The 12,890-nt window shown below is 41.5% G+C and overlaps 1 protein-coding gene across 1 annotated transcript in view; it reads left to right on the plus strand.

Moving 5' to 3' along the window:
• FNDC1 (fibronectin type III domain containing 1) overlaps window positions 1–10,186 on the plus strand; it is a gene marked incomplete at its 5' end in the record, with an annotated part of 43,232 nt that extends 33,046 nt beyond the window's left edge. The window contains 5 exons of the mRNA XM_008950229.1: window positions 2,361–2,440; window positions 5,176–5,205; window positions 7,269–7,430; window positions 8,490–8,612; window positions 10,071–10,186. Of these exons, the coding sequence (XP_008948477.1) occupies window positions 2,361–2,440; window positions 5,176–5,205; window positions 7,269–7,430; window positions 8,490–8,612; window positions 10,071–10,186 (511 nt within the window). The remainder of the gene's footprint in view (window positions 1–2,360; window positions 2,441–5,175; window positions 5,206–7,268; window positions 7,431–8,489; window positions 8,613–10,070) is intronic.
• Between the last annotated feature and the right edge of the window lie 2,704 nt (window positions 10,187–12,890).

Here is a 12,890-nt window from a genome sequence, read left to right on the forward strand (position 1 = left end):
TGGCCAGAAGTAGAAGAATACGCAGGAAGTTTTTTGTCTCCCCTCTCCTCTTTCTCCAGCCATTCTAAACACTCAGAAACCATGGTGAAGACATCAAGGTCAATGGTTAAAAACATGGGCAGATATTTCTGCCAGCAAGAGGATTGTGCTAGGCATGAGCAAAAAGCACAGCCTGGCTAAATTTTTCTATTTCATGTTGTTTCTTTTTGCTAGAACATGTGTGTCTTTTAACGGAAAGCCATGAGTAATTTTTGAGCACTGGATAGTCACTAATTACAGGCAGAACTGGCTACAGAGAGCAGGAGTGGAGCTAGTTTATGGTGTGAGCTGTGGGACACAGCAGAGACAGGGGTGGGAATGTGTCCCACAGGGCATCTGACCATGCATGTGCCACGCATCTGGCACAGTTACAGTTACACAGTTGCAAGCCATCATGCCATGGATGAAGCCCAGAATCTTTCAATTCCTGTAGCTTCCACCCTGATCTCACCTAAAGGACCCACCTGTGACTTTTATGGAGTGAACAAGATGATGCCCTGGAGATAACTGTATTGCTTCACAGCCAAACCCAATGTTCACATGGCTTCGACCCTTCTGGTGAAGAAGTCGATGTTATTTGCACATCATTTCAGACTTTTCGTAGAGATTCTGAGGTGAAGCATTTCACTTTGCATGAAAAAAAGACATTTCTTTTAATGAAAAGAAACATTCACCTTTGCCAAAGGGCTGGTTCAGCCATGGCCCCTCTGGTTTATCATTGTGAATAGTTTTGTATGTGGTTTCGGAAGCGACCTTCAGGCCCTGCTCTGTGGCTAGGTCCCTGAGGAACAGATACAGCTGATGGTACAGGGAAGTGCACACGGTAAAAACTGAGCAGCAGATGGAACTCAGCAAGGTTCCTGCAACAGATTTGTGTTGAATTTTCCTGCTGCCTGGTAGGCTGCAAAGCAAAAGCATATTATGTAGCTGTAAACCACAGGTTACACTCTCCTGTTGCAAGGGCTACTGTCACCTCTTGTGGACAGAAGGGAAGAAAAGGAGAATGAAGTTTTTCACGTGAATGGTGTCCATGCTCGGTGCATAAACTGCACCAGGTGGCAATAACTTTCAAGGGACACCAGACCATCTTTGCTATGCACTACACTGTCTCAGCCCAGCATGGGCCATGCAAGTGGAGCAGCACTGGCAGGTTTCTGTGCAGGATGGGGAGAGCTTTGCCATCAAGAGCAGCCTGATGTTTTTAATGGGGCAGGCTCACTCTCACCAGGTGAGGAGTATCTGGCCTCCCACTGGGACAGGACATTGTCACTGGAGATAATCCAGCACTTGGTGGCAACCATCCCTGCAAGTGAGCACTTGCCCTGTTACATGGGCCATGTATGGAGCTTTTGGAGATGTCTGCTTTTGGATGAGAGGCTAAATCAGGGTCCAAATGCTATGTGGATATTAGAGAGGCACAGTAATTATTGTGGTTTTTTTTTTTTTTTAAATCAATTTCTTTACAAGAATGAAATTGAGCAAGCAGGAAAGAAAGGAACTAAACTCCAAACTTTAAAAAATGCTGTGCTGGAAATTGTTACAGTAATCTTCCATTCTAATTAGTTTCTGCTGGAGTGGATACAAAGATAAAAAGAAAAGAAAAAAAAAAAGCATTAATCAGGGAAAACTGGCATCAGCTAAACTAAAAATCATTGTATTTGGAAATGAGCTAAAAATGTGCTTACACATATTCTCTAAGGGTAAGGATAGTTTTGGTTCTATCAAGCAAAGAATGGAGTTCTAGAGGCAGGTCATGTGCTTCGAGTTAAGCATGTGATTTAACATACTTTGGGGGAATCAATAAGGCAACATGGGAAGCTTTCTCATATTACTGAAATATTATGATTTTAATACTGTTGGAGTTTTTACAGAAAGGTCAAAAGCTTGACTTCTGATCCCTTATAAATCTGATCCAGCTTTAGTTTCAGGTTTACACCACTGCTTTTGTAGGAGTAAATCTGATCTAAAACTGTTCCTGGGATCAGAATTTCATTTCCTCGCAACTTTTTCTTTTAGTCTATTGCTACTGGTTGTTTTGTATAAAGTGGGCATAGCTCTGTGTGGTTTTTGGAAAGGGGATGCTATTAAATAAATGATCCAAAAATATGCGTGGGAGCAACTGCAAAAAGGAGAGGTTTGTCTGTAATAGCCAGCTCATACCAACTCATTGGACTCATTATCTAAATCCATATAATGCAAAGGACACCTGAACTCAGTCGAAGTCTGCTGGTTTGATTCTTACTCTGTTTTAGTATTATTTATAATCTAGCCATTGTAGTAGAATCAATATTTTAATCTTATTTTCCCACTTTTTGTTTCAGGTATTATTTTAAAGTCCAAGCGAAGAATCCCTTTGGTTATGGACCTGTTAGCTCTTCAGTCTCATTTGTCACAGAATCTGGTATGCTTTGCTTTTTATTTTCATCTTAAAACTGAATCTCTAGTAACAGGTATGACAAGACAATGACTGAAACCAGCACAGTGATAACAGTGATTATCCTGAACTTGCTGCTTTGTGAGAGTTTATTTTTTAGGTTAATTATTTGTTTTCAGTAAAGCTAGGAAAATAACATGCACTTCTAACGGCACTATGAAAATATAAGTGACGTTAAAGTGAGCTTCAGGGGAACAGGATGTTGAATTTAAAATAAAAAAAAATTGCTGATGTTCAACAATACAGAAGCAATGGGAGTTTTAATGTCTTTGATAGATTAACCAAACTTTTAGTAAATTAGCTTCCTAATTGTGAACAGCTGAACAGTTGGAAGCAGTTGTCTCTGGAAGAAATATAGGAAACAATTGTTCTATCAGACAGGCAAAGTTCTATTCTTTTTTTGACAAGGCATCTGCTCTTACACGGGGCTAATCGTGCATTCAAGAGCAACACCTCCTTTTAAAAACAGTACATTAAATGAGCAATTTTTACCCATTTCTTCTTCTTCCACTGAGCCAGAGGCCGATGACTCCACTGAATAATAAAGGACCATTTTTTTCAGTCTTGAGTGAAAGGTCTGTTGCCTCTTGCAAATTTTGTCCTTTTGACGACGTAGGGTTTACAGAGTCTATACCTTTGCACGTTTGACTTCACCCTGTATTGCTCACTTCAGAACATCCATTAAGAACTGTGGAAGTAAGTCTTCACAGAAGGAAGACAAAAATGTAGGAGAAGTAAATGGTCCTGCATAACATGTTCATACTTTTTTTTCTAAAGGAGTAAGAAGCTCAAGTATAAATCAAAGCATAATATTTAACATTGGACAAATACAGCAGTGTGCCCCGGTGACCTGGAAGGCCAGTAACATCCTGGCTTGTATCAGAAACAGCATGGCCAGCAGAACTAGGGAAGTGACTGTCCCCCTGTACTCAGCACTCATGAAGCCACACCTCAAATAATGTGTTTGGTTTTGGGTCCCCCACTACAAGAAAGACATTGAAGGTGCTGGACTGTATCCAAAGAAGGACAATGAACCTGGTGAAGGGTCTGGAATACAGGTCTTATGAGGAGCAGCTGAGGGAACTGGGGTTGTTTAGTCTGGAGAAAAGGATGCTCAGGGGAGATTTCTTGCTCTTTATGACTACCTGAAAGGAGGTTGTAGCAAGGTGGGGGTTGGTCTGTTCTCCCAGGTTAAGCAATAGGACAAGAGGAAATGGCCTTAAGTTGCACTAATGGAACTAATGGAACTTTAGATTGGGCATTAGGAGGAATTCCTTCACCAAAAGGGTTGTCAAGCACTAGAACAGGCTGCCCAGGGCAGTGGTTGAGTGACTGTTCCTGCAGGTATTTTAAAGGACCTGTAGTTGTGGTGCTCAGGAACATGGTTTAGTGGTGGACTTGGCAGTTTTAGGTTAACTAAAAGGTTAGGTTGATGATATCAAAGGTCTTTTCCAACCTAAATGATTCTATGATTCTCTGCTGTGTCTTGAGGTGAGTTCTGCTGTTTAGCTGGCAGCCAGTATATGGGTCTGAATGCTTAGTTTTTCCATACAAAGTCAGCTATGTTGTGAGCTATATTTAACAGGTTAAATCCACTAAATTTAAAGTTTTATTTGCAGCACTGATCATTTGTCATGTTTGTCATGTGGCCAAAGGTGGCTTTCCAGCTGGCACAAGTACAAAAGCAGTTGCTAAATGTAAAGCCAGATGGTATAGCTACAGTACCGGAATAGTACTATCTCAGAAGAGATAGAAATTACTAGTTCAGAAATTTCTATCTCAGAAGAGATAGAAATTACTAGTTCAGAGTGGTCTTCTAGTGCAACTGAAAGATTTGAGCTGATAGGAATGTTCAGTGAAGAATACCATCATAGGATCAAGCAGCTTATTGGAAACATTCAATCTTTCTATTTCTCTTTCATCAGACTGTAAAAACTCCCTGGGTTTTTTTCTTCCCTGTTGGTAGACAAGCACTTCAGATATCTTGTGTACAATAAGGGTTAGTTAAAAGATGACAGAAAATGCAATGTAATGAATACAGTCAAGATATAATGCATTAGATAATGTTGTTTTGTTATCCTTATTCCACACCTATTCCATCCTTCTTTATTTGAAAAAGAGTATCTGAAGTGAGAAGAGGCTCCTGAGGTAGTGAACAGTGCTCCTTGCATGGCCCAGTGGCCCCTGCAAAAATTCTCCAACCATGACAAAAAGAGTTAAAATGATAAATTGAATATATTTATGAATAGCACTAAACAGCTGTACTAAACAGGGTGGATGTCTTAGACCAAGACTTGCGTACAAGAGGTAGGTTACATTTCCTGTTGGAAGAAAGGCCTGCAGGTGTAACTTAGCCTGAATATTCAGAAGCATATGGTGAAACTGTCCTCCTGCTCTGAAGACTTTCTGAGAAAAGGAAATCTGTTTTAAAGCTGGCTTTGAAATTTTGTACTAATCTCAGGAGAGTTTTTACAGTATCAGAATAAATATATGGTCCTGTGGCAGGTTTCATCAACTTAGAAAAACAGTGGAATAGCAAACACATTAGCTCTGAAAATTGATAAAATATGTAAAACCTACTTTCATAATGTAGCTAAAGGCAGTTACTCTGCAACAGACATTCTCTTGAGTGACACAGTATGTTTTATATTATAAAACAAGGTTTGGAACAAAGTATTAATTTTTTGTTGTTATTCTTTTAGACAATCCCCTCCTCATTGTCAGACCACCTGGTAAGTATTATTTGCTGTTTCTTTCATGAAGTGCATAAAACCTGTGCAAAACAGTTACAACGTAGTGTTAGAAGCATATTGACATGCAGTTTGAGTTACAGTTTTAGGAAGGAACAGGTAGTACTAATTCACAAAACTTTTGTGTCTTAGGACCCCTTATTCCAGTCTTTGAAAAGAAATCTTGTAAAGATATGTTAGAATAAGCACTTGATTTTGGCCCATCTTTTGCCTGGTACCACAGCTTTAACTGCTTAGTAATAAGCACTAAACTATATTGCTTCTGTGTCCTTCAGTTGCCTGAGCTTGAACAGCAGGATTAGGTTTTCCTGTCTCTAGCTGTTATGCTATTTGTAGTAAGCCAGTTCAGCCCCTCATCAGAAGAGCTGATTTCCTGGTGCTGGGACGAACCTTTGGACGTGTACATTGGTCGGGTAACCTCAGGCAGATTGGAAGAAGTGCAGGAAAAAAAGACCTTGTGCTTATTATGGTCTGTCAGCTTTCCTAAGCAGTTCAAATGGTTATTTCTGGGGCTTTTTGACTACATTGTTCATGAAAACCATGTCCAGTGTGTCCCTCCAATCTGTTTTGTTACACTTGTTAGTTAGTTTTTGGTGTCCTCCAAGGTGTCTGTGATGATGTGCAGCTGCTGCAGAGCACGCTGCCTCTGGCAGCCAGCATGGGAGGCCTCTGGGAACAGTGGCCTCCCTGTGTACCCACTCACCCTCAGGTTTTCTGCTGTCTGTTATTTTGTGGGTCTGTTCATGGAAAGGTGGTGTTGGAAGGTGGCAGCTCTTGCACTTGTAGTTTCTGCTTCGACTGGATAAATAGAAAATGTTTTTGGGTGGCTACAGTAGTAGAGATAAGATAGACCAGAAAGAGGTGACATAGCTCTCAGCTCTTACTGGATGTGTTAAGTTTATCTTTCAGGATTCTTGGAGGCAGGCAGAAGCAGTGGACAAAAGCAGACTATTCACAGCAATAAAACTGCATTCAAGAAATAACTAGTTTAATGTTTTTATTCTAAAGAGAAAGCTGTGGCCAAAATCCTGCAATCTTTTCACCATGTGACTAACTGCATAGTCAGTCAAGTTACTTTTCTGCCCGTACCAGTGGAGTTTTGAGGATTGCTGATCATCCTGAATTGATCACCATTGTGCCTTCCCAGAGGACGGAAGAATGCCTAACAAAAACCCTTTTAATCTCATTTGTAAACCACTTCAAAATAGCACTGTAAAATCAAGGCTTTGTGCTGGGGCTAGGGAGAAAAATACCAATTCTCACACTTTTTGTGTAATTCTATATATGTTACTACAACAGCAATTACAAAAGAAATTATGTTGTCTTGGTTCGTATAAAGCAAAGATTTAGGTAAGCCAGCGGGAATATTTAGTCTTCTGCGATACAGTTAAGGAGTCTCCTGTGCAGCAGTGCTCTGGACAGAGTTCCCCAGGAAATGTCTCACTTGTCTCTTATTGGAAACTCACCTGTTTTGATGTAATGTGGGAAAACAAAACAGGGAAGTACATTTCTGATTTGATCTTTTTAACCAAATAGCAAGAACAGATGTTACTTCCCATGATAGGCTGTTACTCACTGCAGAATTCTTAACAGCTGTTCTTTAGCAAAAGGATTAAGTTTTGCACTTAGTGTTAAACTGTGAGCCACCGTATTTAGACCGTGTGACTGCCTAACACTAGACAGTGTCAGACCTAGGATCAGGCTCTGCTGAGAAAAGGAACAGTATCACTAGGTAGAGAAGTTGTCTTACTAAAACCAGTGACACTGTTTACTTAAAACTAAGTTTCACTATGTGAAATCATATTTTTAAAATAATTTTAACAGTTACTATGGTCTACTGCCTAGAAGGGATTTAATCAAGTCTCTTTTTTTTTAATAATATTTATTCTTGATGTAGTATTTCTGGATGTAGAAAAGTCATGTGTTAATCTGCTGCAGCATCTCTGGTAAAACATATTACCAGACGTTAACCTCAGCAAAACGCAGACTGAAATGCTAAAGTCTGTCCTTAATATTGTCCTTAATTTATGTGTTTTTCCTCAAAGGTGGTGAGCCTATCTGGATCCCATTCACTTTTAAGTACGACCCCACCTACTCAGACTGCAGTGGCAAGCAGTATGTGAAACGAACTTGGTACCGCAAGTTTGTAGGAGTGGTTCTTTGCAACTCCTTAAGGTACAAGATTTACCTCAGTGATGACCTGAAAGGTAGGCACCAAGATTAGTTTCTTGATATATGATTGTCTTATCTCTATCTTATCACTTTCTTCACCTCACCTATGAAAGAACTATGTGACAACTCTCTGGGCAGCCTTCTCTGGAGAAAGTCCAATGTAATAGCTGAGCTGCTGTGCTTTTGTTATGCTCATGACCTGGGCAGTAGCTTTCAAGCGGAGGTCTTTAAAAAGAGGACAGGAGGAAGTTTTCCTTGAAAAGCCTGTGTGTGTTTGTATCCTGAGAAAGCAATGTGCTTTGTACTGTGAAAAGAAAGTGCTGCTCCTCACATGTCTCCCTGGAAGTCCCACACTTGCTCCATGGGTGGGTGAGCCTCAGCTGTATGCAGTCAAACAGAGCAATACACTCTAGAGATCCCCAGGGCAGACTGAAGTGGGGACAGTGAAGGAAAGGCTGGTGTTAGAGAGTCTGGGTGAGCAGTACTCCTAAGAGTTAACAGTAGATCTTACATGGGTGTATTTGCCAAGAGATAATGAGGAAGACTTTCCATATTGTTGATCTGGCATACTGGGATTATCTTGATGGCTTTTCAGATTACGTTAATGTGTTATTCTTACTGCAGTGCACTGGTATAGTTTAAAGACAGTGTTTGGATGTGCAGTAATAAAGAGGGTTTCAGGACCCACCCTATCTGTTAGGGAAGGAGAACTCCACAGTTTTTAGTCTTCATTTGAGACTGCAATCAAACTAATGGTATTGGCATATTGAGCATTTTTTACTTTCTCATGATCTGAGAAATGACTGGTCCAGTTGAAATTCCCTCCACCTGTCACCCATCGTGCAGTGTCTGTGAACTTGGAAAACAGGGACTATTCCTTACTGAGTTGTAACCCATTTCTCTTTTCCATAATTCCTCATTCTGTGTTGTAAAGGTAGCATTCTCCCTCTTTCCAGCCACTGTTTGCTCATTGGTAATACCCTGTTTGTCACTGTAATAGTGCTGCTTTCTCACACATCTATTTTCCTGATGTTAAAGAGCTTCCCAAACAGAAGTAATACTGAGTCAAATAATCTGCCTGTATCACCCTTCAGACACCTTCTACAGCATCGGGGATAGCTGGGGAAGGGGCGAGGACCACTGCCAGTTTGTGGATTCACACCTGGATGGAAGAACGGGACCTCAGTCGTATGTTGAAGCCCTGCCCACCATACGAGGTATGGCAATGAAGTAGTGGGATGCTGGCTGGGCACCTGTCATGACATATGTAGGATTAAGGGGCATGGAGCGGAGCACAGAGGGGGAATCTTTGTCCAGAGTTGCTGACAGCTCTTTGAGGAGTCCATACGATGCAGTAGGCCATAAGGTGATGATGTACGTGCACCTAGAGAAACAGGTTATGAAAGTCCTAGAAGGACTTGTGGGTATTGAGAGAGAGACAATGAGACAGAAAGAAAAAGAAGGCACAAAATGCAAATAATTTGCAAGAACAAAATGCCAAAGCAGAAGGAAAAAAGTTGTGCAGGTCTATGAAACCTTTCTTCTAGCTATAAGACCTACTTCATTGTGTCACGGTGTAAAAACTCCTCCATGTACCACAAAGGGGTAGCTACATCTTTGCAAATACGGCTTTTGAAAATGGTTTTTGACCAGTTTATTCAAGGCAAAACATACAGGTTTATGTCTAGTGACTTAAGGTCAGACTGCAGGGCTTTTATTCTGGCCTAGTAGATAACCCTCTTTGAGAGAAAGTTCTCACCTTGAAGGAGTTCCTCTGAATATACTGCTCAGCTCACATAGCCAAGAGGGTGACAGCTGCCTTCACAAAATTAACCCAGTTACAAAAGTCAGCCAATGTTTTCCGTAAGTCTGTTGATTTAAATTATTCAGTTGACTTTAATGGTTTCTGTGTTAAATTATTTGTTGATATTCTATTCATGGTGGCGTTACCAGGAAGAAACTGAAATAGTCACTGATATTTATATATCACTGGGAAGTACTCTATTTCTCAGTTCAAAAGAGAGATGATTAATCCAGATGTGTATTACTAGATCTAAGAGACAGAGATAGAGAGCACATAGAAGTTATACTATTGGCGCAAGACATGAGTGTCTCAGATGTTCCAGTGCACGAGCTATGTGGAGAAGAACGCTGCACCTCTCCTAATGCTTTAAGCAGTCACATTCTTTCTGCAGATGAAGAAAAAGGGGGAGAAAAGGCTTAACTCCATATTTACTGCATGAAATTTATCTTTTTTGTTTTGTGAAAGCGAATGTTTAAGGATAGTCTCTTGAGCTCTATGAGATAATGTGATTTGATGGTATTTTTTGCCCAAGTACTTTTTATATTTAAACTGACTTACAAGCTTCATAAACATTATAGCCACCTTTTGGAGTGAAATGCAGGAGCTCTTTGGCAGACTACAGCATTACACAATAGTTTGGGGGATTTTGAACAGTAAAATCAATCAAAGCTACAAAGGATCAGAGTTAAATCATTCAAGAACAATCTAGGCCAAAAGCAGGGCTAGCAAATACCCTTTTGACAAAACTCCTTACCAGACAGCTTCTAAGTTTTCATTTGGGCTGTGGGATTGACTCTTGATGCGTCTATTACTTCTGTTAAATTACTGTGCCCTTGTTTTGAAATGAGAATGGACATTTTTCTCCTGACAGGATATTACCGCCAGTACCGCCAGGAGCCTGTATCATTTGGACACATTGGCTACACAACCCCCTACTACTACGTGGGCTGGTATGAGTGTGGCGTGCCCATCCCAGGGAAATGGTAGCAGTCTGCTTTCACCTCTTAGGCAGACCATGCTCTTCAAATGACTTCTACCAGAGGACTGTGAGCAACTGATCTGGGGAGGGGGGTGGTGATGAAGAAGAGAAATGAGGCAAGCCAGTGAAGACTAGCTGCTCAAGAAACCCATGTGAAGCCAAACACAGTCCCCTCTTCACCAGCCTAAATCTGTGGTGCTGTTTGATTTCTGCTTGGAAGCTGGGACAATATATAAGTTTGGTGTTCTACCTTCCTCCTTTGGGTCTTTAAGGTATGGAGAGGCGGTTGCAATGTGTGCGACCTGTGAAAACTGTATTAGCCATGAAAATTTGGAAGTTTCTTATATCTTGCAGGAACGACCTAAGCATGCTGTGCTTGCTTAATGGGATGCTAAACTGTCCTTTGCTGCCCGTCAGGGCTCCCCTATGCAATTGTGCCATGTAACTGGCCACCCACCAAAGGCAATGTGTTCTCCTGAAGACTTGCCCTATGGGTTCACCCACTGCTGGACTAATCACCAGAACACGGTGTAAATTCACTTTGAGATATATGTATATCTACATAAATACAGTACTGTACATCCGCAGAAGTACTGCTTAGAGACGCTGAGATTTTCTTGTTCACTAGATAAATATGTTTGGAAAATTTATGTAAAAGGTGCGGTTAATTCTTTGAGATATTGCTATGCAAAATATATTAACCAAGAAAAGAGCTATAATCTTCTTGTGAGTGCTGTTGATCTAACATTTGAATTACAGATCAAAGACCTGTGTCCCACTTCCTTGGCAGCCTTTGGACAGGACGTTCAATGGGAGTCTACCCCTCTCCCCATGTTAGAGTGGCACTGTATAGTCCAGCAAAAACACACATTCAGCAGCCCATCAATACCAGTTAACTTTTCTGTCCTTTACTATTTAAAAGTTTTAGTGCAACTTTTTTAAAATCCATTCTCATCTTACTTGGTATGTTATTTATTCCTTGCCAGTATCTTTCACTTCACTGGTTGGAGGCATGGGATGAGTAACTTGAAAATTAGAAACTGCTTTTAATTTATTTGCCCTCCAAAAAGAAGCCCAAGCCACCACTGCAAGAGTCAATTGACTCTAGGAAACACAGGAAACTCTTTTGACTTTCATCCATCCTGGAGACAAATTGGGATACACTTCCTATAAAATACTCCTGAAGTCTCGTCCATCCAGACAAGAAAGCAAAAGCTGACATAAATGAAAGGTATAATGATGGTTTTTTTTAGCAGGCATTTGGAAGCTTGTAGTAATGTAGGATTTTAGTAGTCCTCCTGGGCAACTTAGCGTTAACATGATTTACTCAGTCACTTTCATGGTCTTAAACATTTCCTAGGAACATCTCGACAGCCTGTGTTCATGTTAGTAAGGTTCTGCCATCTGACAGCCTGGGAGAGTAGCAGCATACCTGAGGGATGGACCTGGTCTCTGGTCCATCTCTCACTCTCATTCCAGTTTACATGTAGTGTAGGTCTATACTCTTTCAGTTGCTTCTTGTAGTTATTGTAAATTATATAGGGACAACAAAGGGACTAAAGTGATTAAAAGAGCATTTTATTTTTCATGGACATCTGGGGTTTAACATTTTAACTGTTGTCACACACTTTCGCTTCAATGCAGTGCCAAATATATGGTCTTGAAGTATAACTTTTTTCTGTAATAAACCTATGATACATGGTTCCTTTTTTATTTTATCCTTTCTGGTCATGTGTCAAGTAATCTGAAGAAGTGACAAATTGTTAGCCTTTGATAGATCTTCCTTCAGAGAGGCATAGGGATGAGCTTTTTCTAGGGGGCTGGAAACACATGACTGTGTTGTTGCCTTTCAGAGGTAGTTCAGCAGTAGGATACGACAGGGAAACACATGGAATGCAATGGTATGTGCTCTGTTCCCTTCACTTTGATGTCTGGGTAAGTCCTCTGTGCTGTTTGAGGTGACCTGGTTGATACATTTGTACACCCCATGTGTGGGTTACACATTATCGTGACAGTTTCTTGAAGAGCTGATACTCTCTTTGTTTATCTAAGAGGTGGCGGCATTAGAGGCAACTAAAACCCTGTGGGTCAGGAAAGCTGCTTCTCATCCAGATCCTTTCCAAGGCCCTGGCAGTGCCCTGACCAATGGGCCACTCTCCCCTTTGCCTTCCCGCTTCTCTGTTGCCCCCATGACACACTGGTCCTGCTGTGCCACCACAGGAGAAGCAGCATGCCTGCTGGGAGGGAAAAACCCTATTTCCATTGGGTTAACGTGCAGCTTTGTGACTGCACTGTGTACCAGGGGACATCGTACGGCTCCAGATGGTGCTAACGGGAGAGGGATGGGTCTTTCCCTCTGTCAGCTCTCTTCCTGTGCCCACCTTGCTGGCAAAGCCACATCTGTACCGCGTCTCCGAGCCCTTGGCGCCAGCTCAGAGAATGCCGTGTCTCTCCAGAGGCTCTGAGGGGTGTTGCACCAGCCCTGCCTTCTTGTCAGAGCAGTCCTTGAGGGAATGGGATGGAGGGAGGGGAGGATCACCACAGGGAGAAAATCCACACAGCTTGTGCCTGTATTGCCTCTGCTCCAAGTCTCTGTGTGACAGAGGGATGCCAGGGCCCAGCCTAGTGGGGAATTGTATAGAGCTGGAAAAGAAAGGAAGAAAAACACAACAAGGGAAGGGATGGGGAGGAGAGACAAGCAAAGAAGCTGCT

The sequence above is a fragment of the Merops nubicus genome, unplaced genomic scaffold, assembly GCF_000691845.1.
Source record: "Merops nubicus isolate BGI_N331 unplaced genomic scaffold, ASM69184v1 scaffold3522, whole genome shotgun sequence".
NCBI lineage: Eukaryota > Metazoa > Chordata > Aves > Coraciiformes > Meropidae > Merops > Merops nubicus.